Source organism: Meles meles, chromosome 1 (genome assembly GCF_922984935.1).
Source record: "Meles meles chromosome 1, mMelMel3.1 paternal haplotype, whole genome shotgun sequence".
NCBI classification, from domain to species: Eukaryota; Metazoa; Chordata; class Mammalia; order Carnivora; family Mustelidae; genus Meles; species Meles meles.
Window position 1 is genome coordinate 54,615,959 of NC_060066.1, and position 25,961 is coordinate 54,641,919.

A 25,961-nucleotide genomic window follows, 5' to 3' on the forward strand; every position below is an offset into this window, starting at 1 on the left:
AGAGAGAGACCACAAGCAGGCAGAGAGGCAGGCAGAGAGAGAGGAGGAAGCAGGCTCCCTGCGGAGCAGAGAGCCCGACGCGGGACTCGATCCCAGGACCCCGAGATCACGACCCGAGCCGAAGGCAGCAGCCCAATCCACTGAGCCACCCAGGCGCCCCCAAACAACGATGCATGGTGTCATTTAAACAAGTATTTGTAAACTCTGAACAGAGGTCAGATATGAGAGTCACCAAGGATTGTCACTGTGATCATTTGGGCTGAATAACACCAAGGGAAAGAACACTAGAGGAGTGCCCAGCATAGAATTAAGAGAATACCAATGCTTACAGGGTCAAGTAAGAGGAAGGGTGTTATGAAGGAACCGTCATTAACAGAACCAAATGCTACAGAGATGAGAATTTGGCAACCAGTGGCCTTTATCAGGATAGTTTCACTCGATTATTGAACTTGCAGTCGAAACTACAGTGGATTGAGTGAACGTTCTGCCCAGAAAAGAACCCTGCTGCATTCTTAAATGACTATGTTCTTTTCAGAGTTGCATCATATGTCCCTTCTGAATATATCTGATGCTCCTGATGGGACAGTATCCTATTAGAAGAGCGACAAAAGCTTTTCTAAATTCCTTAAATCAGACCTCTGATTGGGGCACCTGGGTGGCTCAGTGGGTTAAGCCGCTGCCTTCGGCTCAGGTCATGATCTCAGGGTCCTGGGATCGAGTCCCACATCGGGCTCTCTGCTCAGCAGGGAGCCTGCTTCCCTCTCTCTCTGCCTGCCTCTCTGCCTACTTGTGATCTCTCACTGTCAAATAAATAAAATAAAAATCAAAAAAAAAATCAGACCTCTGATTAATTTGGGCCTCAATAATAAGAAAAAATTCTTGAGATTGAATTTTAAGTCGTTGAAACTTTTTGTTTTTAAGATTTTACTGGAGAGAGAGGGAGGGAGACTGTGCACAAGTGGAGGGCAGTGGCAGGCAGAGGCAGAAGCAGGCTCCCCCAACTGAGCTAGGAGACTGATGCAGGACTCGATCCCAGGACTCTGGAATCATGACCTGAGCCTAAGGCGGATGCTTAACTGACTGAGCCACCCTGGCCTCCCTGAAACCATGTTTTAAATAGAAATTTTGACTATGAAGAGTTGTGTTCAATCCTTGTTGACATGTATTTAGTAAAAGCCTGCTATTACAGGAAACTCAGCAACACAATACCACACAATTATCCTCAGTAGGGCTTAAGATGGGGAGTTAAGTGTGTCTGAAACAAGGACACATTTCTGGTTCAGTTTGGTAGTCTTTAGTCTTGGGCTCAAGGGCTTAATGGAAAGTATTTTTTAGGTCAGACTCTTTGGCTCATTTACTCACAAGCTTAGCATTATCAAGCTATGTCCAAGATGACTGACAAGTCTAATTTATTGGCATCTTTTATGAAAGGAGATATTGAAGATTCCCATGTAGTTTACATTCTAAAATTTACACAAAGTCAATATTGTAGAGCTCAATTAAGGTTGAAGCCTAATGTGAAATCATCTTTTAACATGGTTTTGATAAAGTGGCAATAAAAGTGTCTAGAAAAGTATGTATTTTTATCAACAAGCAAGATTTCCTTTTTATTAAACACTTTGGATGTATTCTTTAATTCTTATTTAGGAACCAGGAAATGGGGCTGAGGGAGGACACTCCTATACTGCAATACAGTACTTAACCAGGTTCCTAAACAGGTCTTGCTGTCTCATCAGAGCCGAGATGTAAGGTGTTTATACTTCTCTGCTAAAATGGTGCCATGAAAGTGTTAAATCTTGTTGTAATTCCAGGTCTATAATTCTAGAAAGAAAATAATTGATATTAAGAAGGCACGACATTATTTAATGTATGTATTGCAAGGACAGAAAGAGAGAGAGAGAGAGAATGAATACATGTGGAGCTCAGTGAGAAGTTAAAGATCAGGGGTCAGCAAAGTGCAGCCTGCTGCCTTATCTTGGAAGGAAAGCTTTATCAGAACACAGCCACACTACTCATTTACATACTGTCTGTGGCTGCTTTCATGATACAACAGCAAAGTTGACTAGTTGTAATGGAGACCTTATGACCCACAAAGCCAAAAACATTCACTATCTAGCCCTATAAGGAAAAAGCTTGCAAACTCCCTACAGTTAGAATCCTGAACAAAAAGCAAACTGTAAAATACAGGGCAAACATGGGGGAAGTGAGTAAGATAGGAATTTTGAAGACTATTTAATATTGAAACTCAATGAAGTGTAAACATAGTATGCTTTTTAAAAAAAGGTGCATCAAAATTAAATACTTAGGCTATTACTTTCCTTAAAAATTAACTTGGAGTTGGGGGGTGGTGCTATAGAAGCTCATGATTTCATCCTTTGAGAAAAGGTGATGTTCTTTCCCTCTGCCAAAAATAAGTGGACTGAAGATTAACCCCAAAGGCCTGCATTTGTATTGAACTTCTTTACTGGATAGGAAAACTCCTCTCTAGGTCCAAGTAACTTCAACATCCCCCAACCCTCAAATAGGAGGTAGACTCTGTTAAGGTGTCAGTTTCCCTGAGTACATAAATGGATCTTCTGAACAAGATCTTACACACTTGTCTAATATAGTTCTTGTCCTATAGAACTAGGAGGCACCTAGAAAGTAATAGTCCTATTCCAGAAAAAGAAATATAGCTGATACAAAAATTTTTGTTTGCCATAATATTAAGGTCCATGCAAAAATTGTATGGGGAGCAAATCTTTTTTCCCTGTGACTTTAAGATGTATTTTCAAGGTAATAAAAGTATTCTCTCCTTCTATCATGTTGAAGGGAGACAATGCAAAGTGCTGTGTATGCATTTTCTTAATCTGCACCACTTTGTATCTTTAGTTATCCTACCCATTCACAATTCCCAATCATTCCTGCTTTTCAAAAACCACGGAAACAAAGGCCCTATTGGTTCCCAGCTTGCTTTTCAATCTTTTTCCATTGCAAATAGCATGTGATAATTGAGAACATAAGTCTTTATCCATCACAGATAACTATTTTTTCACAAGTGAGTCGATATTTATGTTAAATACATATATAGCTGAAGAGTCGAGTCCATAGGCTAAAATGGGAGCTCACATTTTGAATACAGAGTAAGTCACCAGCAGTAACAAAGAAGGGCCAGAAAATAGACTTGGGGTGCCAGTAAGGGTCAGCTACCTTCAGAAGGCACAAGGACCAAAGTTCAGAATGCCTCCCAAAAGCTGCCTGAAATCTAATGTAGGATTCTAACAAACATCTTTAGGTCTGTGAAATAACAAAATCCTAAAAGAGACAAATTTAAAACTGCCCCCAAAAAGAAAATCTATACTAATGCATAAAAATCTGTTTCAAATCTCCCTTGCCATGGGTGACGGTAATTTCCTGGAGTAGTACTCTTGGAAGAGGACTCAGTTTGTAGACTTGCTCTTCCTTGGAATGACTGAATTGATTGAATGCTTTAGGTGACAATTAAAAATTACTGTGATAAAATGTACTTTGGAGAACTAATTACCCACGTATCTATGTAAATGCCATCATCCCAGTTTAGGGATCCAGGTCTCAGCAAGAACAGGGAAAAGGGTGAGGGTGACAGTTAAATACTCAGCTCCATCCTCCACATGAACACACATTTGTGTTGCACATGGTGAAATATAAATGCCCACTCAACATGCCTCTAACACATACAAAAATCATTAGCAACAAAGGCATCAGATCTATATGCTCTTTAGTAATGCACTGTTGCACTCTACATCAAGGTATAAACTCTAATGGGGTTTCCTCTAGGTTTTACATCTTCCTTATATACACTATGAGACACATGATATTAGTGGTGACAAGCCAGCCATTATTTTCAAGTATTTTGCAGCAAATGGCTAATATTAAGTTTGTCACTAAGTACTCCAAGTTAAGCAGATGATGTAAGTTAAAAAAACCTAAAGGCTACTAAAGGCTACTTGCACTGAGATTTCTATAGTCATATTTGCTACAGGTTTGGGTTTGGTCATTATGTCTTTAGGTAAGGTCACCTAGGGGTGTAGCAGAGGGCGAGGGGGAAGTCCCAAGGGATGCCACGTTCCCTGTGCTTGGCAACACAAACCGCTTGTAAACCAAATTAACTTGTTAACTATATGCTATTAGATACTAACAAGCAAAATCGTAAGTTGCTGACATCTTTTAATAATCACTTAACAACTTTGAGCTCAGATTTATGTGCCAGAAATTACATCTGAATATATTTTGTAGTTCCGAATTTCCGTTTTCCCCAACATTAAATCGTTTATCAAACAGGTAAATACAGGTTCAAATACAGGTACAATACTGAAATGAAGTTCAGAAATCCTGGATTCCAAAACTGACTGTAAAATTACTGTAGTAACCTCTCTGGGCATCAATTCCTTTTTGCTCTCAAAATTTTAACCTGAAACATTCTACAATTATCTTGCAATATTATATGTGTTTTCTTACTGAGGGTTGAGACATGTGCCAAGAAAATTGTCTTTTGCTTATCTTCCACTAATATTCTAAAACATACTTAATTATGCTTGGAATATTAATAATTTCTTATTGCCAAACTTTGGTTGTGTTGGGAAAAAGTATATCTGGCTGGCAGACAAAAGGTAGTATCGCTAGCATGTAAAGGCAACATACAGTCACACAGCCTATTTTCTTATTCACTTTAACAGATTTGTAGTTCATTTTTTTTTAGTTCAAAACTCAAAAAAATTTATGACAAAGGGCTACAACCCAAAGGACCTTCAATTTTCTCATTTAACCATGGATCCAGTAATTTAATTTCCTGCACCAACTTCCAAATATTGGTTGTGATGATTTGCAAAGTGAAAAAGAAAAAAGCTCAAATAGCAATTTTTTCTATATAGTTAAGCATGATTTCTAAATTTCCACTGTGTCTTTCTGGTGTCATGAGATATTTATGCATAACTTTATCAGTGTTTTTGCTAAGCAAAACAAAAAGCTGGTTAACTACAATGGTTCATAAACTTTTAAGCAAAAAAACCAAAACCTATAGATAGAAATGTTTGGTCAGTATTACCTTAGCCAAAATGCTCCAGAACATCTCAAACAATAGATTTGGTTTCTTTCTGAAGCAATTACACTTAATATTTTGCTGATTATTAAAAGCTGCTTTTTAATCTTGAGCCAAGTGGTCTGTCTTAACCTCTCAGAACCATACAGAGTATACCTTATTATTCTGCCACATGACAGCTCTTTTACAATTTTAATACACCAAGCCTTATGTGTTACATGGACACAGACTTCTCCAAACAAAACTCTCATTTCCTTAGTAAAGTCTATCTAGTCATTTCTGATTTCCTTTGTTCTATTACTAACACCACCCAAAAACCTAAACACACCCAGGAAAGTATGTTTTCTCTGTGTTATTAAAGTTTCAAAGACTTGAAACGTGTATTTACTAGTAATTCATTAGTCTGCTAATATGCAATAAAGATGGGATGAAGTAATTTACATTTCCTTTTTAAACCACTTCCAAAATTACGCACACATGTAAATTAGAGGGGAAATATCTTAATGTCTTCTAAGACCTGTAGAGAGAATTCCCACAAGTAATAAAGATGAAAAGATAGGGCGCCTGGGTGGCTCAGTGGGTTAAGCCGCTGCCTTCGGCTCAGGTCATGATCTCAGGGTCCTGGGATCGAGTCCCGCATTGGGCTCTCCGCTCAGCGGCGAGCCTGCTTCCCTCTCTCTCTCTCTGCCTGCCTCTCTGTCTGCTTGTGATCTCTCTCTGTCAAATAAATAAATAAAATCTTTAAAAAAAAAAAAAAGATGAAAAGATAGATGAAATGTTGATTACAAATCACTATTACCTATTAGAGCAGCTCTCCAGGCATCACTAGGAGGTAGTCTGAGTCATTTATGCACTTCATATAAAGACATAAAACCCAAAAAACCCTAATATTCTGTAATTCAAACTTGTAAACCTTAAGTACAAAGATAATCTGAATTATAAGTTTACAAAGGTGTTCCGCTACCCCGATTAGTCTAAATTAGTACACTTTTAATGCAAAGAAATCTGAATTAAATGTCAGAGTCAACAAAATTCACGAAGCCAGAAGAAAGTTTAGTGCTCACAAGTTTATATTTTTAGGTTTGATAAAGATTCTTGTGTATTTTCTAAATACACAGACAAAACAGTTTTGGAAGTTTACATACATGTCTTAGGACACTTATACTAGGTAGGTAAATTACATTTAAAAAAATTGGTCTTCGTAAAAGATCTTCCCAAAGAGCTTTTACAAACAGCAGGCAGAAGAAAGCGTTTTGTTTACAGTGTTTAAAATGCTGATTCTCCCATTTCACCATGGCCTCATCCATCCCTCTCTCCTCAACCCAAAATCTTGTTCTCAATAGCCAGTGTACTCCAAAGAAGTACCCAATGTCCTAAAATTCAGGGCTAGAAAACATCTAAGTGTGCTTATCCCTAACACATTTTAAACTATCTAGAACGGTTCAACTTCACTTGAAAGCAGGGATACAGCAGGAAAAAAATTTTCCACTTTAAATCCTAAAGTGACTACAAAAAAACACCTGTTAGTTCTAAGCACATATATTATGTACCATAGTTAAGTTTTAAGGATCTGGGTGACTGAACGGCACAAAAACTGGGGTTCACATCTAGTTCTTCACTTTAAAACCATCCTTTTAAAAATAAAAATGCCACACCAATTAATAGCATGTGCTACACTGAGGTCACGTATCTTATTTATAGTCAAGTGACAAAACTGCTGAATTAGGAGGAAAAGAGTGATAAGGGTATTTGAGGAAGGGAAGATTAGACACTCAAATTCCTAACATAGATGGTTTACAGGAAAAATAGGTCTCCATAGAGAAACTTCTTTAAAGCACTGAAATTCTACAAAAGTTGTTTAATGAGGCAGTTAATAGAGCCCCCTAAAAAGAGCATGGGCTTTATTCAGAATCAAATCTGGTCAAAACCCAGCTAGCTCTACCACTTAGTAGCTGTTTATATTGGGCAAGTTATATTATGCAGATTTCTTGGAGACTTTCTCTTCCATAAAATGGAGACAGTAGCACCTACTTTACCGGGAATTAGAGAAAATAATGTAAAGCTCAATGGCACATGTAGGCACTAAAAAAAAAAAAAAAAAAAAAAAAAAAGTAGCTTTTGGAATTATTCAGAAAAATAAACTCTGTTGACAAAATCCTAAAAATACACATAAAGTTTACTGAAGTTTTGAAATTTATGACTTTTTAAAACTCCTCTTCCATCACACTTCCCCCCATAGTATACTACTCCAGTCATCTTCGGGCCTTTTACACTTCGTTGTATGAATATAGTTTCCCAACCCTGATCCTTTCATCTTGTCTCCTCCCCCTTTCCTCCTGGTTTGCACCTATTATTGAATGAAGATGTAGTAGGCCTCTTTATGTACCAGTGTTATGCAGCATTTTGTGAATTTGCCCGTTCTATCTCCCTCTTCTCCATCAGGATGGCTCTACCAAAACCAGCTAGTGTTTTCCCCCCCAAATTTCAAAGCTATTTATTAGTGTTCAGTTTCCCCTTCCTACAGTTTTTTAAGCTCTTAGTTGCTAGGGTGCTACAATGAGCAACGTATCTAGTGAATATGAAAAATGAGGGCCAGTAACGACGACAAAGCAGGGACCATATGGAAGTAACTGTCTCTGAGAATCCTAAGAAAGATTACATGATCTTAATTTATATGAGAGGGTCTGTTACTAGAGTAAATAGCAAAGAAACAGTTTATATTTTTCCTCTTCATTAAAATTACAAGCTCTAAAATAGGTTTCATTTAAAATATAAGTTACAAGAGAAAAATTCAGCAAATGTGTAACACATAATTCTGCCAGGGCTCCACAGACAAAATTATGAGTATTCCATTGTCACCTCTGAGACCAATCTTAAGTTCTTAGTATCTATCAACTTCCTGAAATTGTACTGTAAGTCAGAAAAAGAATATACTTTAAAAAAAAAATAGAAACGTCCAGTAGTATACCTTAGTACTAAAACTATTTTTTAAAAAGACCTAGAAGGGAAAAGGCAGTCCCTCGAGATCACGAAACAAATAAGTTAGGCAGTCAGCAAGTAGAAAAATCTGTCAATTCTGTTTCTGGTAAAATGTTTACTTTAAAGAAGAAATTTTTATATAGGCTGAGGCTAATATATTCGAGTATAAACATTCCTTTGGATTACCTTTCTAAAAACAAACTTTTAAAGTATATTTCAGTTGACTAAAAATATAGCCAAATCTGTCACAACACAACATAAAAGTAATGGACAATTATAGAATATTTTAAATTAACAGTAATAAGCCATCTACATCAAACTTTGTTTCCAACTAAAACCAAAACAAAATCACAACAATCCCGTAGTGTACCAAGTGTGTATTTCAATTTACTGTATGCAGTCTAACAAAAATTTGGTCATAATTTACCAGATATACATAAATGATTTAAGTAGTAAAAGAAAATTCAGTTTAAAGAGTGTAAGTTCATATCTTGAGGAAAAGTAAAAGTACATTAAGAATGTAAAGCCAAGTCCAGTTTCTATGTAATAAGTGAACTGTAGTCTAATAAAGCAGATTTAGGTGATTTTCAGATATATATCTTTTCTCTTTAATATATATTTATATATAGACAGATCTACCAATTGTAAACTATGGTTTATTTTAAAGGAGGGGGATAAATGGGAAGAAAGAAATCTTTATACTATACTTACATATTCACAAAGCAGAACATTTTAAGTTTAAAATACTTTTTCATTCATAGTATCTTTGCCCAACTAACGTCTACTTTGGACCCCACCAGAATGACATTATACTCATTTGTCTAGAACACGGAGAATAAGATGTACTCTTCAGTCTTAAACAAAAATCAAACCAAACTATTCCTGTCAATTTTACAGTTATGTAGAAACTACAATAAAGTTTAGATGACAGAAGATGTATCTAAGCCTGTAACCGTACTTTTATCTTGATTCATCCTAGCAGAAACATCCATGTCTAACAAGAAATCATTACACTACTGAAATCCGAGACAATGAGAAAGTTTGTCTCTTAAAAAAAAAAAAGTATCAACTTTGCAACTTTGATCAGATGGAGCACCAAAGGATTATGTCTGTCAAAGTGTACTTTGCAATTTTTTCCACACAAATAGCATAATTTAGTGACCTGATATAAGATAGGAAAATATACTCAATTTCTATTTAAAAGAAAGCTGAAAATAGGATATCCCTCGATCTTATATAATATACAATATGTTCCTGATAAATGTCATGCATGTTAATAATATTATGTGAAATGCTGCTGTCAGTTTATCAGCTAATTCATCTGTCATCAGACTCAATAAATCTGACCATTTCAATTTAATATTCACCCCTTGTACCCTAAAGAATTTACTTAACAGAGTAATTGTAAAGCCTCTCAATATTTTATTTGTAAGACTTTTGCAGACAGTTGAATCATGGTGACTACCAGAAAGACTATCTATGAAGATGTAGTGAACTTTGAGGAATTGAAAAAATATTTATCTATCATAATTTCAAAACGCTCAATATCCCATTAAGTATCAAACAAAAGAGAATGCACTTTTTATGTTATTTTTAATGATAAAAAGGGCACAGGAGTAAAAACCTGATATTTCACTGGTATTGCATAACAAGCTAACCAAACTGGACACGGAGGTCAAATTAGGAAACAAATCATTTTACTTACTGTTTCTATGACTTTTGATTAGATTTCTGTCTTTTCAAATAGGACTGAGGTATAGTACACTGGCAAAAATATAAAGAGGCAAACAAGAATAGTGCCAAAGTAACAGATACCCAAAACCGAATACCATGTCAGAAAACGTCATATAATAACCATTTATCAGATTAGAGCAGCAGGAGAAAGTTACATCTAAATCATAATCATTTTAGTGGTATTTGTCAACTTCGCCACGTTAACTTTGCAACATCATTTCTTCATTTGTGAAGTAGTAAAATTCATGTCAAAAAGGAAAGGGGGAATGGAGGAAGTCAGTTAGTTCATTCCAATAAATTACCTCTCCAGTTCTTATAAACATGCCCATCAGCACAAAATTGAGAAATAATACCTAAACTAGAAGAGACTTGGTTTAAGTTATGAAGCAAATTAAAATGGAAAAATACAGGAAAGTAGAACCAATGGGGTTGAAAAGGCCCCTCACTGAAAATCTGTATTAAAAAAAAAATAAAATTAATAAAAATAAAAATAGAAACAAAACTCTACTAGTACAAACTAGCCTGAGTGGTTTGATGGACAGAGTAATTGGGTCAGCTGTCACTGTAGTCTTATAAATGCATTTTCTTCATTCATGTTAAAGTGACACATGAATGTAAGCTCTTTAAGGATAGGTACAATATATTCGTAGGACCCAAACAGTTACTGTATATCCTATAAATAAAAAATATTTTTACTTTGATAACTGACTGAAGATGTGGGGACTCCATGTAATCCAACCACAAGGTTGTTTGCTGTACAGTCCTGTGCAAATATAAAAAAAAAAAATTTTTTTTTGCTATAAGGCTTTTTGACCCTACAGTTTTCACAGCAACATAACTACCATCCAGCATGTACCATATTTTGCAAGCCTTCAAGTTCAACAATTCAAATTGTCGATTCATATTATGTCCAAATGCAGCATCCTTGAGGAGTATAGGTCAGTTAATCATCTAGAGACATACAAACATCTCCTGATTCATCCCACCGAGATGGATCATTCTGATCTTCTCCATCATCAACCAGCTCTTCATCAGCTTCTCCTACTTCATTCTCTTCATATTCTTCATCCCGAGGGAAATCTGTATCCTGTCCCTGATCTACACCTTCTTGCCCTCCTGGCTGTGATTTATCTGCACAGTCTACACAAACACCATAGCGTCGAGATCCATGTCTTATTCCAACACTGGCTGCTAACATGAAGATCTTCTTACACACCATACATTTGTATTTTTTATCCTTTTTATGCACCTAATTAAAGGGGGGAAAAATCCAATATAAGGACAGTATAGACAATAACGCGTTTGAACCATTCAATTAAACCACCCATTTAACAGTAAGTGAATGTATGCTTTTTTCTGTATGAAGTTCAGTTCATAAATCAATCTTTGTTTAAAGCAATTTATTTAACAACCAACCTTCCCTAAATTTCATGTTAACTGTTAAAATACCTTAAACTTCACTGACATAAATACATTTTATCTCAAAGACCAGTTATATACATTTCAAGTTACTTACCAGGGAATGTCTTTTCACATGTTCTCTGCGAGTAAACAGTTTTCCACAAATATCACAGCTAAATGATCTGACTCCCGTATGAATGAGCAAATGCCTTTTTAGTGTTCGTCTGTATTTGGCTACATAGCTACAATGAGGGCATTTTAACTTGTTCATGATTAGAGATGATTCACCTTTAAGAATTAAAAAGAACACACACACAAAAAAGCAATTATATATTAAACAAAAATTTGCTATCAAAAGCTTGTCTATACCTAAGAATAGGGATTACTATAGGACTACCAGTATCTTGGTTTTTTAAAACCCAGGACACGGAAGCTTTTAATTGTGAAAAATCATTTTAAAATTCCCGTAGATGTTTAGTTTACTAATACTTGCCATTTTCCCAAGTTTCTTGTTTTGGCCAAGATTCCGGCAATAATCCATACTTGAAATCATTTGAAGCACCTGGTATCAATCCATACTTGAAATCATTTGAAGTACCTGGCAGCAATCCATACTTGAAATCACTTGAAGGGCCAGGCATCAGGCCATACTTGAAATCATGTGAAGTACCTAATACAATTGAAAAGTGATTCTGATGTAATGATGGTAATAAAGATCTGTCTCTTACCAAAACTTGAAGAAACCCAGAAAATAACTTTATTGTATCTTATGAATATTATGATAGCTTATTATAAATAGCTAGATAAAAATCTCTACATTGTAGTTTGAAACAGAAATGTCTTCATACTTCATTATCATAATACCCTAATTGGCAAGCATCTTAAATAGGAAAACTAAAATTTAAAATACAACCACAGGAGAGAAAAATTCGGTAAAATATATTTCAATAATATTTAACAGTGTACAGAGACCACACGAAACTACTCTTTTATACTGAATTTCAAGCACATTCAAAGCCGAACTCTCCCTTGTCGCCCTATAGCACAGCTTTTATTATCACCAAAACAATCACATAATCTTGTTTTTAAGACTTAGCAATATAGAAAAATGGACTAAGAATGAAAAATATAAATATAAGGAATTACAAATGCAAGGTTCTTGTTATATTATACCCTTGCTTGTTGTTTCAGACACACTGGGCCCTCGTGGGGTTCATCAAAACCTCTAACTCCATCCTTAAATAAATGAAAATCGAAAAGGTAGAATTAAGATAATCATCCCCTAAGGAATCTGTACCTGAGGATCTTCAGACGAGGTACAGGATCTTCAGACGAGCGAGGATAAAAATTACTCCTCTGGATAGCATTCCCTCACCACCCCCCCTTTTTTTCTTTTTTAAAGATTTAATGTTTAACTAATCTCTACACCCAAAAGTGAGAATCCAACTTACAGCCCTGAGATCAAGAGTCGCATGCTCCAGCATGAGCCAGCCAGGTGCCCCCTGGATAGGATTCCTTCTTGAATATGTCTGTCTTTACCTGGATCCAGGAATCCTCTTGGCAATGTAAACATTCAGAATTCTCCATAGCTAGCTATTGCCACCCTGATCCAATCGACCATTGACTCTTGCCTGTGGATTATTTTCAATAGCCATCAGAGCCATCCCAGTTCATTCATACTGTTGCCCTCTTATAGTGTGCTCTCAACACACCAATGAGAAATTGTTTCAGAACTTTTAAGTGAGAACCTGGCACTTAAAAGCCTTCAAGGACTACCCATCTCAAACATAAAAACACCAAAGACTGACAGTATCTTATACAGCCTTACCTAAATCTAGCCCTTTATCTAACCACCCCCTTGGGTCACTCTGTTTCAGGCATACTGGCCTTTGTACTGTTCCTTCGTGGAAAAATGGCTCCCTCTGCAAGACCTTTGTACTCTTTCCTCTGCCTGAACACTCCTTTCCAGGCTATATGCTAGTTTACTTGTGCAGTAATTTATCAGTTTTCCTTCCATGAAAACTATGGATTTTATAAAGAATGCTTGCCAAAATAGGCTTTCTAAAAATTCATTTTCCTCCATCTATCTGCCAGATACCCTACTTCTCTTAAAAATTAAAGTAACTTAGTATTTCCTCTTTGGTGAAAGTATCAATACCCAACAATGCAAACAGGTCCCTAAGGTATTTAAAAATTTCACTACTAATAATGTAAATTATTTTATACTTGGAATACCTTCACCCATTTTTTAAATGTTAGGAAAGCCTTCTGTTTTCGTAATTATATAATTAAACTACAATCTATTTTTGTTTGAGGGTAAGTTTTCAGAATCTTTAAGTGAGTCACCGTATCTGTGGGGTCGGGGGGGGCAGGGAATGGAAATTAGGATGGGGGTAGTAGCCTGTGAACACGAATCTATTTTCAGCTTTACATTTCTAAACAAAGTTTGAGCTTTGACTCCTAGCTCTTCATCAAATCAGTGCAGAAAACTTAAGCTCTGAGAGCAAGGCCTATGCCTGTTGTACTCACCTTTGTTATTTCTAATGTCCAAAGTATACACCCCTTCAGTTATTTGTTGAGTAAGTGTATCTAGCAAATACTAACATGTATGTATTTTTGACTTGCTCAAAATACTTGTAAACTGCCAGAAATCACATTGGATATGTTAAGACCCTCAAGTTAGTATTATCATTACATACAAGAAAAGAATAGCCCTAAAACAATTTATAGGGGGCACCTGGGTGGCTAAGTCAGTTAACATCTAACTTTAGCTCAGGTCCATGTCAGGGTCCTGGGATCAAGCCCCACACAAAGACTCCCTCCTCAGTGGGGAGTCTGCTTCTCCCTCACCCTCTACCACTCCCCCCACTCATGCTTGCACTCAGATAAAAAAATAAAAAACTGATAACCCAAAATTCAGAATTAGAAGTTCCTAATACTTGAAATTCCATGTTTCTCTGGATAACCTATAACACAGATTAATAAAAAGCATCCATGGTAATAGACAGGAGACACCGTATCTAGAATACAAAATGGTAACTCAAAAAACCTCATCCCAAACTTCTTTCATCTGGGCAAATTCTTTAAACAGTAGAGGTTACTTATTTAGAAGTTTGACAAAGGTACCTGACAAAGGTACGGCTTTTATAATTCAATCACTGAAGTATCATTAAGGTCATTCAAGTTCTAATTGAAAATTGTGCTCACTGCTCAGTAATATCCTTCAGGGTACGTTTTTCCATAATGGCAAACTAAAAAGAAAGCAGCGTTCTTTTGAAGTCAAAATCAGAAGACAAAGGCTGGTCTCAGTTGCAAAAACAAAAATGGATCAAAATGTCCCCTAAAGAGAAATGACTCTAAATCAAGAGTCTACTTTTTTCTGAAAAGGAGATGAATTATATGGACCATTCTCCGCTGAAAATATTTATGTGGAGAAATGAAAACTGTTTATGAATTCACATACCCTGTCTAAACCCATTCTTCAACCAGAATTCTAAACCAAAAATAAAATACCTTGTACTATTCATGATTTTTGTACAAGTAAAGAGTCTTCAAAGTTCAACCTATACAGATCTGTAAATTAGTTTCAACAGTTAAGAGAAACCACCTTAAGGCAATTTCTTTTATTCAAAATTACATGGCTTACAGTGCATACTATATTCAGAAGCCTGTGAAAACAGAGTACCCCTAAGCTGCCCCCCTCATCAATTTTTTAAAGAATTCCAAAGCTATGAGAAGTTTAATCTATGAACATCTATATCCCTTTGTGTATCTTTGACAACTGTTAGTCTTGCCACATGCGCTTTCTATGAATCCACACTTTTATGTATTATTTGAAAATCTTCACATCATTGCTTCACCCCTCAATATAGCAAGTATCTTGGGGCGCCTGGGTGGCTCAGTGGGTTAGAACCTCTGCCTTCGGCTCAGGTCATGATCCCAGGGTCCTCAGATCGAGTCCCACATCGGGCTTTCTGCTCCTCAGGGAGCCTGCTTCCTCCTCTCTCTCTGCCTGACTCTCTGCCTGCTTGTGCTCTCTCTCTCTCAAATAAATAAATAAAATCTTAAAAAAAAAAATATAGCAAGTATCTTCTAGAACTTTCTCCTACATAACCACAGTACCTTTATCACATCTGAGGAATTTAAAATTGTCCATCATTTAATCCATACTATTCAAATTCCCAACTTTTCCCCAAATACCCCATAGTCCTTTTAGAACCCTGATGTCATCAAGACTGACAATGCTTTAGTTGGTTTGCTCCAATCTAGTGGTTCCTCTGCTTGTTTTTCATGACATTAACATTTTAAAATCCAGAGTAGCTGGGACCAGTCTGATGTTCTCCCCCCTCATAATTAGATTTGGGTTAAACCTTTTGGCAAGAGTATTACATGTGTGGTGGCTAGTGCATTATGACAAGAGGCATGGTATTTCCGATTTTTTTTTATTATAAAGCAATCCTTCCCTCTTTGTAACTGAAGTAATTTGTGAGATTATATGGAGACCATGTGAATATGCTATTACAAACAAAGCCTTTTGCCCAATCATTGTGATAAGCCCATCAATAGTGGCTTAACATCCACAGATGATCTTGAATTATCTCCTGTGGGGTATTTTTTTCAATTGTCATTCTGTATTTATTAGCTTGACATTCTTTTCTAACGAAAGCTTTTTCTGTTCCTAATTTATTTATACTCATGTTGTTTTCTGGAATTTTTATGCAATCTCTGCCTCTATGTGTAGGATACTCCCCCCACAAAGTACAACGGAGAGAAATATTGCTATTTAGAATTAACATTTTCTATCTCCATTACCAACCATACTTTTATTTTACATCAATGTCAATTAAATACATTAATCAACTATTTGGATAATGACCATTTTCATGCTACGTATATACTAGCAGGAAGTCACGAGCTCTATTAATTACTTGATATTTAAGAATTTTTAAAGCCCTAATAAAGTGGCTCCCTCAAACAATAATAAACACCCTTCCATTTCTATTGATCAGGCTTCCAAAGTCTTATCATAAACACAGCTAACACAGGTTTAAAGTATTTACATTTAATACTCTCCTTTTAAGGGAAAGAAATTGCAACAGGTCCTTAATCATGTACAAAAACAGTTCCCAATCTTCAAATCCTCTTATAATATACTCTTATTAAAATCCTACTGTACCTACCAGCATCACCTCCATCCTGACTGGAGCCGGTTTCAGCCAATAAATTTGTATTCACATTCCTATCACAATCTGGCCCTGAGAGTAGAGCACCATCCAGATCTGAAAAGGAGATGTAGAATAAACTGTTATTTACAACCACACTATAGCCATCATCAACCACTCCTTTCTTGGTACCGTTTCTTATGGAGACTAAACAGAAAAATATCTGCAAGTTATAGTATCTACAATGTGCTTAACGCTATTAAGGCACAAAACCCTAAGACATGGTTTCAACCACAAGAACAAATGCACACTCAACAGTAAGAAGAGTGTACTGCATAAGAATAAGCTTTAAGAATAAGCAGGGTGAATTAGGTTACTGGCTATGTGAGGATGTGCCTCAGCTTCCTGGTATATGATTCCAACCACATCATAGATTTGATATAGACATTAAATTAAGGGCATATCTGGGTGGCTCAGTCGGTTAAGTGGCTGCCTTTGCCGCAGGTCATGATCTCAGGCTCCTGGGATCAGAGTCCCACATCAGGCTCCCTGCTCAGCGGGGAGTTTGCTTCTCCTCACCCTCTGCTGTACCCCCCTGCTTGTGCTCTCTTGCTCTCTCTCAAATAAGTAAATAAGGGGTGCCTGGGTGGCTCAGTGGGTTAAAGCCTCTGCCTTTGGCTCAGGTCATGATCGCAGGGTCCTGGGATGGAGCCCTGCATCTGGCTCTCTGCTCTGCAGGGAGCCTGCTTCCTCCTCTCTCTCTCTCTCTGCCTGCCTCTCTGCCTACTTGTGATCTCTGTCTGTCAAATAAATGAATGAAATCTTTAAAAAAAAATAAAAATAAATAAAATTTTTTTTTTAAAAAAGAGATTAATTAGATAATGCAAGTCAAGTGTTACAAATTAAGGAGTTTGGCACCCAATGACAGCTGCTACTGTATTAAGTACTAGATGTGTAAAACATTACTGTTTCTGTATTGATTCAAAGTGAAAAAGACCAATTAAAGCTAGAATAGTAGACTTAACTAATTCCTTAATCTTGAAGTATGGGAAGGATATGAGAGGCAGTTTAAAAGAAAAGATACACTAATGAGATGAATACTTTTGGATACAATCTGTTTTCTTTTGAATCTGTTCCATTCCTTCTGTTTCTCCACCACGGCCTTAATTCAGGTACCCATCACCATTCTCTTGGAATAGTGAGTTACTGAAATACTTTCTTGGTCTCCTTGCTTCAAAATACAATGCTAGTACTTATATTCATAATGTCAGAGAGATTTTCCTAAAACATAAATCCTAAATTGCTCCCTTAATTTAAAATCTTCAATGGTTCACCACAGCGTTTAGGCTTACCTTCAAATTCCTAATATTCGGGTTCCTACTGGTGCACCTAGCATCATCCCACTGGTACTATCTACTCTCCCAAATTAAAAGTATCTGAAGACAGGGCACCTGGGTGGTTTAGTTGGTTAAGCGTCTGCCTTCAAATCAGGTTATGAACCCAGGATCTTGGGGTCAGTACCAGGTTGGGCTCCCTGCTCCACAGCGAGTACTCTTCTCCCTCCGCCCCTCCTCCCACTCGTCCTCTCAAATAAATAGAAATTTTAAAAAGTATATGAAGGGGCGCCTGGGTGGCTCAGTGGGTTAAAGCCTCTGCCTTCAGCTCAGGTCATGATCTCTGGGTCCTGGGATCGAGCCCCGCATCGGGCTCTCTGCCCCGCGGGGAGCCTGCTTCCTCCTCTCTCTCTGCCTGCCTCTCTGCCTAGTTGTGACTTCTCTCTGTCAAATAAATAAAATATTAAAAAAAAAAAAAGAAGTCTTAAAAAAGTATATGAAGACATTTTTAAAATGCCACTTTTTATGGACAATCTGGCCTCTGTCATAAGTCTCAAAAAAAAAAAAGAAGAAAACACACAAATTCCTTTTTACATATACAGCAGGTACTTGATTCAAAAAATAATTGATGGTGGGCAAATAAAACCGTGGTACATTTATACAACAGAATACCACCCAATAATGGTTCTAGTGCATAGTTACAAAACCCCCAAAACACTAAATAAATAGTTCTAGCATTTACATTCTAATGGGCCAGTAGGATTACATAACTGCATAATGAAGGAGAGAAAGAACAGTATAAATGATCCTCAAGCAGGCATAGTTAAGAGCACTGCAGGCCATGGTAAAGATTTTGGCCTTTACTCTAAAATCAGCAAAATGATTTTAAACAAAGTATTAATCTCATTTACCTTCTAAAAAGACTATGCCTGGTATTGTATGAATGATTAAAGGAGGTCAAAAGGAGATGCAGGGAGACTAGTTAGGAAGCTATTTTAGAAATCCAGATGAGAACCAATAGTGGCCTTGACTTGGTTGATGGCAACAGCAAATGGAAGAAAGTAGTTGTAGAAGAAGAACCAACAGTGCTTAATGAGACTGAATATGGGAGAGGCAGGGTTTGAAAGTAATGAGGGAAGCTTCTATACTATACTATACTAATACTAATACTAATGAAAGAGGACCAGTTTTAGGTAGTTATGAAGATATTGAGTCTGACACACCTAACAAAGAGGAGTTTATATGTTTGGAGTGGGAATAGTATGTTAAACGGCTAAACATTAGATGCTACCTGGGACCAATTCTCAGCTCTGCCGTATCCCAGCTGTGTGACAGTTGTGAAGCAGGTTATTTTGCTTTTTAAATGCAGTGGTCCTCAAAGTGTAGTCCCCAAATCTGCACCATGAGCATTATCCAGAAACTTGCTAGAAATGTAAAATTTCAGGCCCCATCCCAACCTACTGAATCAGATACTCCAGAGGTGGGGCCTAGAAATCTGCCTTTTATAAAGCCTTCTAGGTGATTCTGATGCTTACTGAAGACTGAGAACTGTTTTATTTTAAAAGCAGGGAAATTGGGCGCCTGGGTGGCTCAGTGGGTTAAAGCCTCTACCTTCGGCTCAGGTCATGATCTCAGGGTCCTGGGATCGAGTCCCACATTGGGCTCTCTGCTTAGCAGGGAGCCTGCTTCCTCCTCTCTCTCTGCCTGCCTCTCTGCCTACTTGTGATCTTACTCTGTCAAATAAATAAATAAAATCTTTAAAAAAAAAAAAAAAAAAGCAGGGAAATTATCAGGGAAAGATCTATGCACTTTATATTTATTATTATCCAAGGACCAAATGATAATAAAGAAAAGCACTCAGCTCTACCTGGTATGTGACAAACACTCAAAATTTTAATTTTTTTTTCGTTTAAGCTCCTAAATGGAGAAATTAGCACCAAAGGCTATACGGATACAATGCTTAAACTGGAATGAGTTGTCAGAATGTGTGTGGTAAATAAGGCCATGGAATTAAACAGATGAGACTATGAGAAAAAAACTATGACCAGTATGTTGAGGAATCCGAGCGTTTAAGAAACCAGAATGATACGGATTTTAAGGAAAGAGTTATTTCAAGAATTAGTCCACCATGACAATGCTGCCAAAATTTTAAGCTAGGGACTGAAACATGCAATACTTTCATTCAACAAATGCTGAACACCTAGGAGGTCTCAGAGCAAGTGACACTGGTAATCAGTGGGGCAGGGTGAAAAAACTAAGTGGCCTGTATTGTGAAGAGAAGATGAAGAATTACATAATATAAACTGAAAAATTTGGTTGCAAAGGGGGAGACACAGAGTAAGAGTATTTTTAAAGTATTTTTTAAGAGTATTTTTTTTAAAAGGTGAAGTAATAAACATTTAAATGCTGAAATGAAGTCACTAAGAAAGGGACAAGTTAAAAGTACTGAAGAAATTCAAAGCGAAGGATTCTGGAATCCTGAAGCAAATGTGTGGGGTATTTAGGAGACAGCAAAGACAATCAACATATAGAGAGAAGTTTGAAGAGAGCTACTTAAGGACAGCATCTATCACCTTACAGGGAAAATAAAAGCTGGAAGAGTAAAAAGTGAGATGGAGAATGAACAAGTACTTCAGGTGGAGAAGAGCAATAGCAAATAGACTCCTTTACCTGTCCCCGGAGAGGAGGGGCACTCATTAGGTTTTATTTTCCCAGCACTCATCACAATGCATTGACAAAAATCTTACCAAAAAAGTGTCTTATTTATTTGATAAAAAGAGACAGAGGGAGGAAGAGCAAAGAGGAATAAACAGATGCCCTGCTGAGCAGAGAGCCTGACTCTAGCCTTGATCCTAGGACCCCGAGATCATGACCTGAAAACTGAAGGCAGAGCTTAATCAACCCAGGCACCCTGACAAAATGCTTTTCAAATAAATGTTGGTTTGAATATTCTTCTCTCTGCAACCTCTATTAGTACTTTAGTTTTAATTAATGGTATTTAAAGAATACTTTTTCAGTTTTCTGGTCTATAGTAACACTAAAACATAACCACAAACTGAAAATGATTAACTGAAATTTAGTGGCTTTATTTTTCTATGAAAAGCTGAATATATTTCCATAATAAATTTAAATCAATGTTCAACAACTGTACTAGGTTTCCCAATATCTTTTTTAAAACTCATTATTCCAGGTGTGCCTGGGTGGCTCAGCTGTTTTAAGTACCTGCCTTTGGCTCAGGTCATTAATCTGAGAGTCCTGGGATTGAGCCCCACACCAGGCTCTCTGCTCAGCAGGGAGCCTGCTTCTCCTTCTGCATCTCATCCAGCTCATGCTCGCTCTCTCAAGTAAAATCTTAGGGGGGAGGAATAGTCACTAATTCTGGAGCGTACAGTCTGTTCAGAGGGCACTTCTTAAAATTCTGCCAAGTGGGTTTGTAAATACAGGCAGGGTGCTTCTATTTATGTAACATTCTATAGTGATTTGTTGAAGGCTTCCTCAGCTAGTTCTTAAAATAGACATTTCCTGTCTCCTAACCCTACCTCTTAAGTATCAGAATTTGTGATCTTTAATCCTATACTAAACACAGAACACCTCAACCTGAAAGCTTAACAGATGACAAATATATTCTTCCTGTGTACCGTGTTTTTTTCTCAAACTCTTCTGAAAGGTATCACTTGGTTATTGGTATCAAAAACAAATCTCTGAACAGATGAGCTCTTCCAGGTTGACAGTAACTTTCATAAATAGCACACAACTCAGGAATCAATAAATCGTATCACTGTTGTACCTTATTTGGAATCAGCCAAACTGCCTAGAAACTCCTTTTAATCAGCTGATGTTAAGTGGGATAGAAGTGAGGCAACCAACCATTCACTTGAAACAGAAATGAATTTTGCTTCCCTAGGAAGTGAAAGCAGTAACTCTTGGTCATCATCTTTTTCTCCAAATTATAGGATTAAAAAATAAATTCTTCTATACTTGGTTTTTGATGTTTGTGACCTTTCTATGGAAATCCTTCACTTCATTTAAACCTAACAAGAAGGGCTAAGATACCTCTGCTGACAACAAAAGACCTTTCTGAAGAGCTATTAAAACAGTTTCAGGAGGTAACAATGATCTACCAAAGCTATGGACCTGGCACATACCAAATAATAAAACAAACCCGAAACAACAACAAAAACAAAACCCCACAACCTGCAATGCTAGAAATAAAAGCGAAGAAGTACACCCATCTTTAGTTTAGTTTCCTAGTGATATTTCATATACTTTTTTGCTAAATGAAAAAATAAACCTTACACTCTGGGATAAATCAACACTCACTTTACTAACTTCTTTATTTAATAAAAACCATTCCAAAATCTTAAGTGTACCTTAATCTTAAGATATCAACTACTATTGTTCTTTATAGTTAATACATTTTTATCTATTCTTGAAAGCAGTCTTCTCTTCAGGTTCATTTTAAAAGAATTCTGATTAACAAAAAAGACTTCTTATTCATGGATTTTTAAAAAACCAGATTAACATGTGATGGAAAGAAAAGGAAAGATAAAGCACATCTCAGTTCCTACTCCTCAAAATTTTAACAATCAACTTTATTTTTCTCACATAAAAAAGAGTAGTTATGTTTGCACACTTCACAAAGCTGCTATGAAAGTGACACCAGTATACTGAGTAAAATGTAAAGTAGAATATAAATCTAGGTGTCATTAAGTGAAGTTAATCTTGGTGCCTTGGTTACAGGTTTCCCTGGGATCACAGGTTAGCAGTGCTTCCAGATCATCTGGTAGGGAGTAGCATAGCACCTGACTCTAAGTGCTAAACAGAACTAAGTTGGGAAGAAGGTTTCCCTGATCATTTTCTTTTGGTTCTCAAAATTCCAAACATGAGGCAGGTGCAGACCAACTTAGATTTTCTTAAGGGTGACTGGGTGGTTCAGTCATTAAGTGGCTACCTTCAGCTCAGGTCATGATCCCAGCCTCCTGGGATCCAGCTCTGCCCTGCATCAGCCTGCTTCTACATCCTTCCCTCTCCCCACCCCTTTGGTTCCCTCTCTTGCTATCTCTGTCAAATAAATAAAATCTTTAAAAAAACACACATTTAAAAATTTTTTCTTGAAAGACAAATATTCTTAAGAATGAAATGAGAGAAGACAGAAATCAAGGTTTTAGAAATAACTCCATTGCACAAAGCTCAAGAGACTCAGTAAGATCTTTCCCCACTTTCATTTTCACTTAAATATATACCAACATCAAGTTTCTCTTCTCTGAAGACAGTTTCAGAACTATTTTGTTTTTCATAAACAGGTATAATTTTTCTTCTTTACTCATTGTGATCAGGTTTTCTTTTCACTTTTCACTGGACTAACTTCACTTACAAATATATAAAGCATCCTTGACAGTTCCTACAGCAGCCTAGAGACTGAACATATAGTAGTTTCCATTCACACCCTACTGACTCTGACTCAAGTGATTGCCCCATCTTAGACTAAGCTCTACTGTTTCTTCTTTGCACTACCCAAACAAGGCTGTTATTTCGGCTCTCACTAGTCCTTAAAAGGTCTATCCAGATCACTCCCCCACTTTAATCCATGAACACCCTCCAAATGTTTTTTCCCAAAGGCAAATATAAAACAGACCTAATCTCTAGTTAAAAATCTCCCATGGCCTCAGTATGTAAAATCCACAAATTTACCATGCAGAACAAAGAGAATCACAACTTGGCTCTTATGTATCTACCCAACCTCATTCCCCATTACATTCTTTGTGTTCTTTAACCTGCTTGCCCTGACTTCCTGCCACCTTGTAGTCAGTGAATGCCCTTCTCCCTCTCCTGGGAAACTCCTACACAAGATCCAATTCTTATTACTGCCTTGTCTATATAGCTTTCACCAAGTCTCCCACTGCACCCCTTGCCGTACTTACTATTTTAACATTGGTCACACAACACTGGGTATGTTTCTACCCCACAGCAATCCCATTATGAACAAGTTCCAGGTAAGGAACTCCTCAATCTTGACATCATCTGGCAAGATGCTTACTTTTGGGGGGATTTAAAAAAAAAAATTAAGTACTAAATTTCCTATTATGATGTTGAAAGATATTCTGGTATCCCAGGAAAGTAGCATTTTATTATAATGTAACCTTTCTGGAAATGTAAAATGATGAAGACTTACTTAAGACACCCCAGAATATTAAGACGATGTCAGAAATTAAAATTTCAGTTTGAGAGATCTCTCAAGGATCTACACTTAAAGGGTTAGATAACCTGATATTGTGAGCAGGCAGAACTCAAAAAATGCTTTTGTAAAACAGGTCCACAGACTTCTTCAACACCAGGTCTGGCCACACAGATTGTTTCTTTAGTGTTTGTAACTTATAGGTAATAATGAGTACCTTCATCTCTTGGGATGAACATGGCAGATAGGGAAGGAAAGGACCACTTGGCAGAAGAAAAGTAAAGAAGGGAAAAAAGATGTCAGAATATTCCGACTACCGGGGTGCCTGGGTGGCTCAGCGGGTTAGCCTCTGCCTTCACAGCTCAGGTCATCATCTCGGGATCCTGGGACTAAACCTCGCATCCTGCTCTCTGCTCAGCAGGGAGCCTGCTTCTCTCTCTAACTGCCTCTCTACTTGAGATCTCTGTCAAAAAAAAAAAAAAAAAATATTCCTACTACCTACTGTCATCTTCTTAAGCTTAAACATTGAAGATTCTTATGTATTAGTATATTTTATAGCCCATAAAGTACTGATGGACCTTTATTTTTTAAAATGAACATCAGGCTTTCAAACTACCATTTAACACCCAATTTTAACAGTTTCTGAAGAAAAGTGACTTAGCATTGTCATTTGTAGTGCATCCTTTATAACATCCAACCAAAAGGATGCCAACAACGTCTGGAACCCCCTAAGATAAAAGAACAAAGAAAAACTAATCCAGATCCATAAATTTATCTGAAATGTTTCGAGTAAGATGTAGGATGCAGTAATTTTCAGATTTTAGAAAATAGTAACTATGATACTCCCAGTGGGGTCTAGGGTAGCATCCTATAATCAGAACAGTATTTCTGCACAAAACATGAATATTCACATTTAAAGAAATGAGTAAAAGATATAAATAGCTGGTTTTGCTGCTGAGGATTGGGTTTTGTTGCCAAAATGATTAAGAAAAAGCTCTGGATAGTTTTTACTCATTTCAAGATGCCAGAATTAGGAAATTTTTCTTTCTGCCCATTAGTGTCATAATGTGGGATACACTCAAGGCTAGTTACAGTCAAGTAAAACTGAGTTGAAAGCCCACATCTTAAACAAAGCCAAGTTCTATGGTTTTTAAACATATTTTAAATAGTTTATACAGTAAATTTATATGACATGGTCAAAATGTTAGTCCCAAATGTCATGGCCAGTTTTCAAAATTATAAACATTTAATCATTTAGAAAGCATTTTAGAATTCTGCAATATGTGAAAGTAATGTCAAGTATCAATTATCATCCAAAACATGGAAGAGCAGAAGTGCTGGATAGAACTCTTTAAAGAGCTGACTATAAACAGAACAATTCATTGCTTCAAATATGACTCATTAGAATATGTTAAAGATATTTAGCTTTGGCTTTCTGTTCAAGGTTGTCTTCTAAATATTCAAATTATGTGCTTTTTAACTAAAAGGCAAATATACAAATTGTGAAACTGTAAACTGAAACCTGATTTCAACTCTACTTGTACGGATTAATAAAAATTTGTAAATGTTTTAATACTGTTTTCCCCAGAAGTATAGATGAAAGCAAGAACTTTTAGGGGTGCCTGGGTGGCTCAGTCATGATCTCGGGGTCTGGGATGAGCCCCAAGTCAGGATCTCTGCTCAGCAGGGAGCCTGCTTCCCCACCCCCACCTCCGCCTACCTCTCTGCCTGCTTGCAATCTCTGTCAAATAAATAAAATCGAAAAAAAAGAGAGGAACTTTTAGATTTCAAAGAACTCTAAATTCTTTGCTCAAGTAAAATCACCTTGCATTGAATACTGTATGACATTAAGAAAAAAATCATCTATATAGAATTTTATCAGTTTATATTAAAGATAAAAAAATCAATTATATAATCTACTGCTTCGTTTACTAAAAACATTTTTGAGGATATTGCTTATTATGCCACATGGTATCAACTATATAAAAACCCAAAATTCAGTACCAGAGAAGTTTGTCATCTTCCAGAACTGGCATGTTTCCTCCTTTGAGAGGCTGCTTAGCATCTTAGAGCCAATTAAAAGCTTAATTAGGACAACTATATTAACACTCTCTACTAGC

The 25,961-nt window shown here is 36.7% G+C and overlaps 1 protein-coding gene across 2 annotated transcripts in view; it reads right to left on the reverse strand.

Moving 5' to 3' along the window:
• Window positions 1–6,068: 6,068 nt before the first annotated feature.
• ZBTB10 (zinc finger and BTB domain containing 10) overlaps window positions 6,069–25,961 on the reverse strand; it is a 37,598-nt gene continuing 17,705 nt past the window's right edge. For both annotated transcript variants that reach the window (XM_046018157.1, XM_046018150.1), the window contains exons 3-6: window positions 16,351–16,449; window positions 11,664–11,840; window positions 11,286–11,458; window positions 6,069–11,018 (exon numbers count right to left, since the gene is read on the reverse strand). In XM_046018157.1, coding sequence (XP_045874113.1) covers window positions 10,713–11,018; window positions 11,286–11,458; window positions 11,664–11,840; window positions 16,351–16,449 — 755 coding nt within the window. In that variant the 3' untranslated portion in view covers window positions 6,069–10,712. The remainder of the gene's footprint in view (window positions 11,019–11,285; window positions 11,459–11,663; window positions 11,841–16,350; window positions 16,450–25,961) is intronic.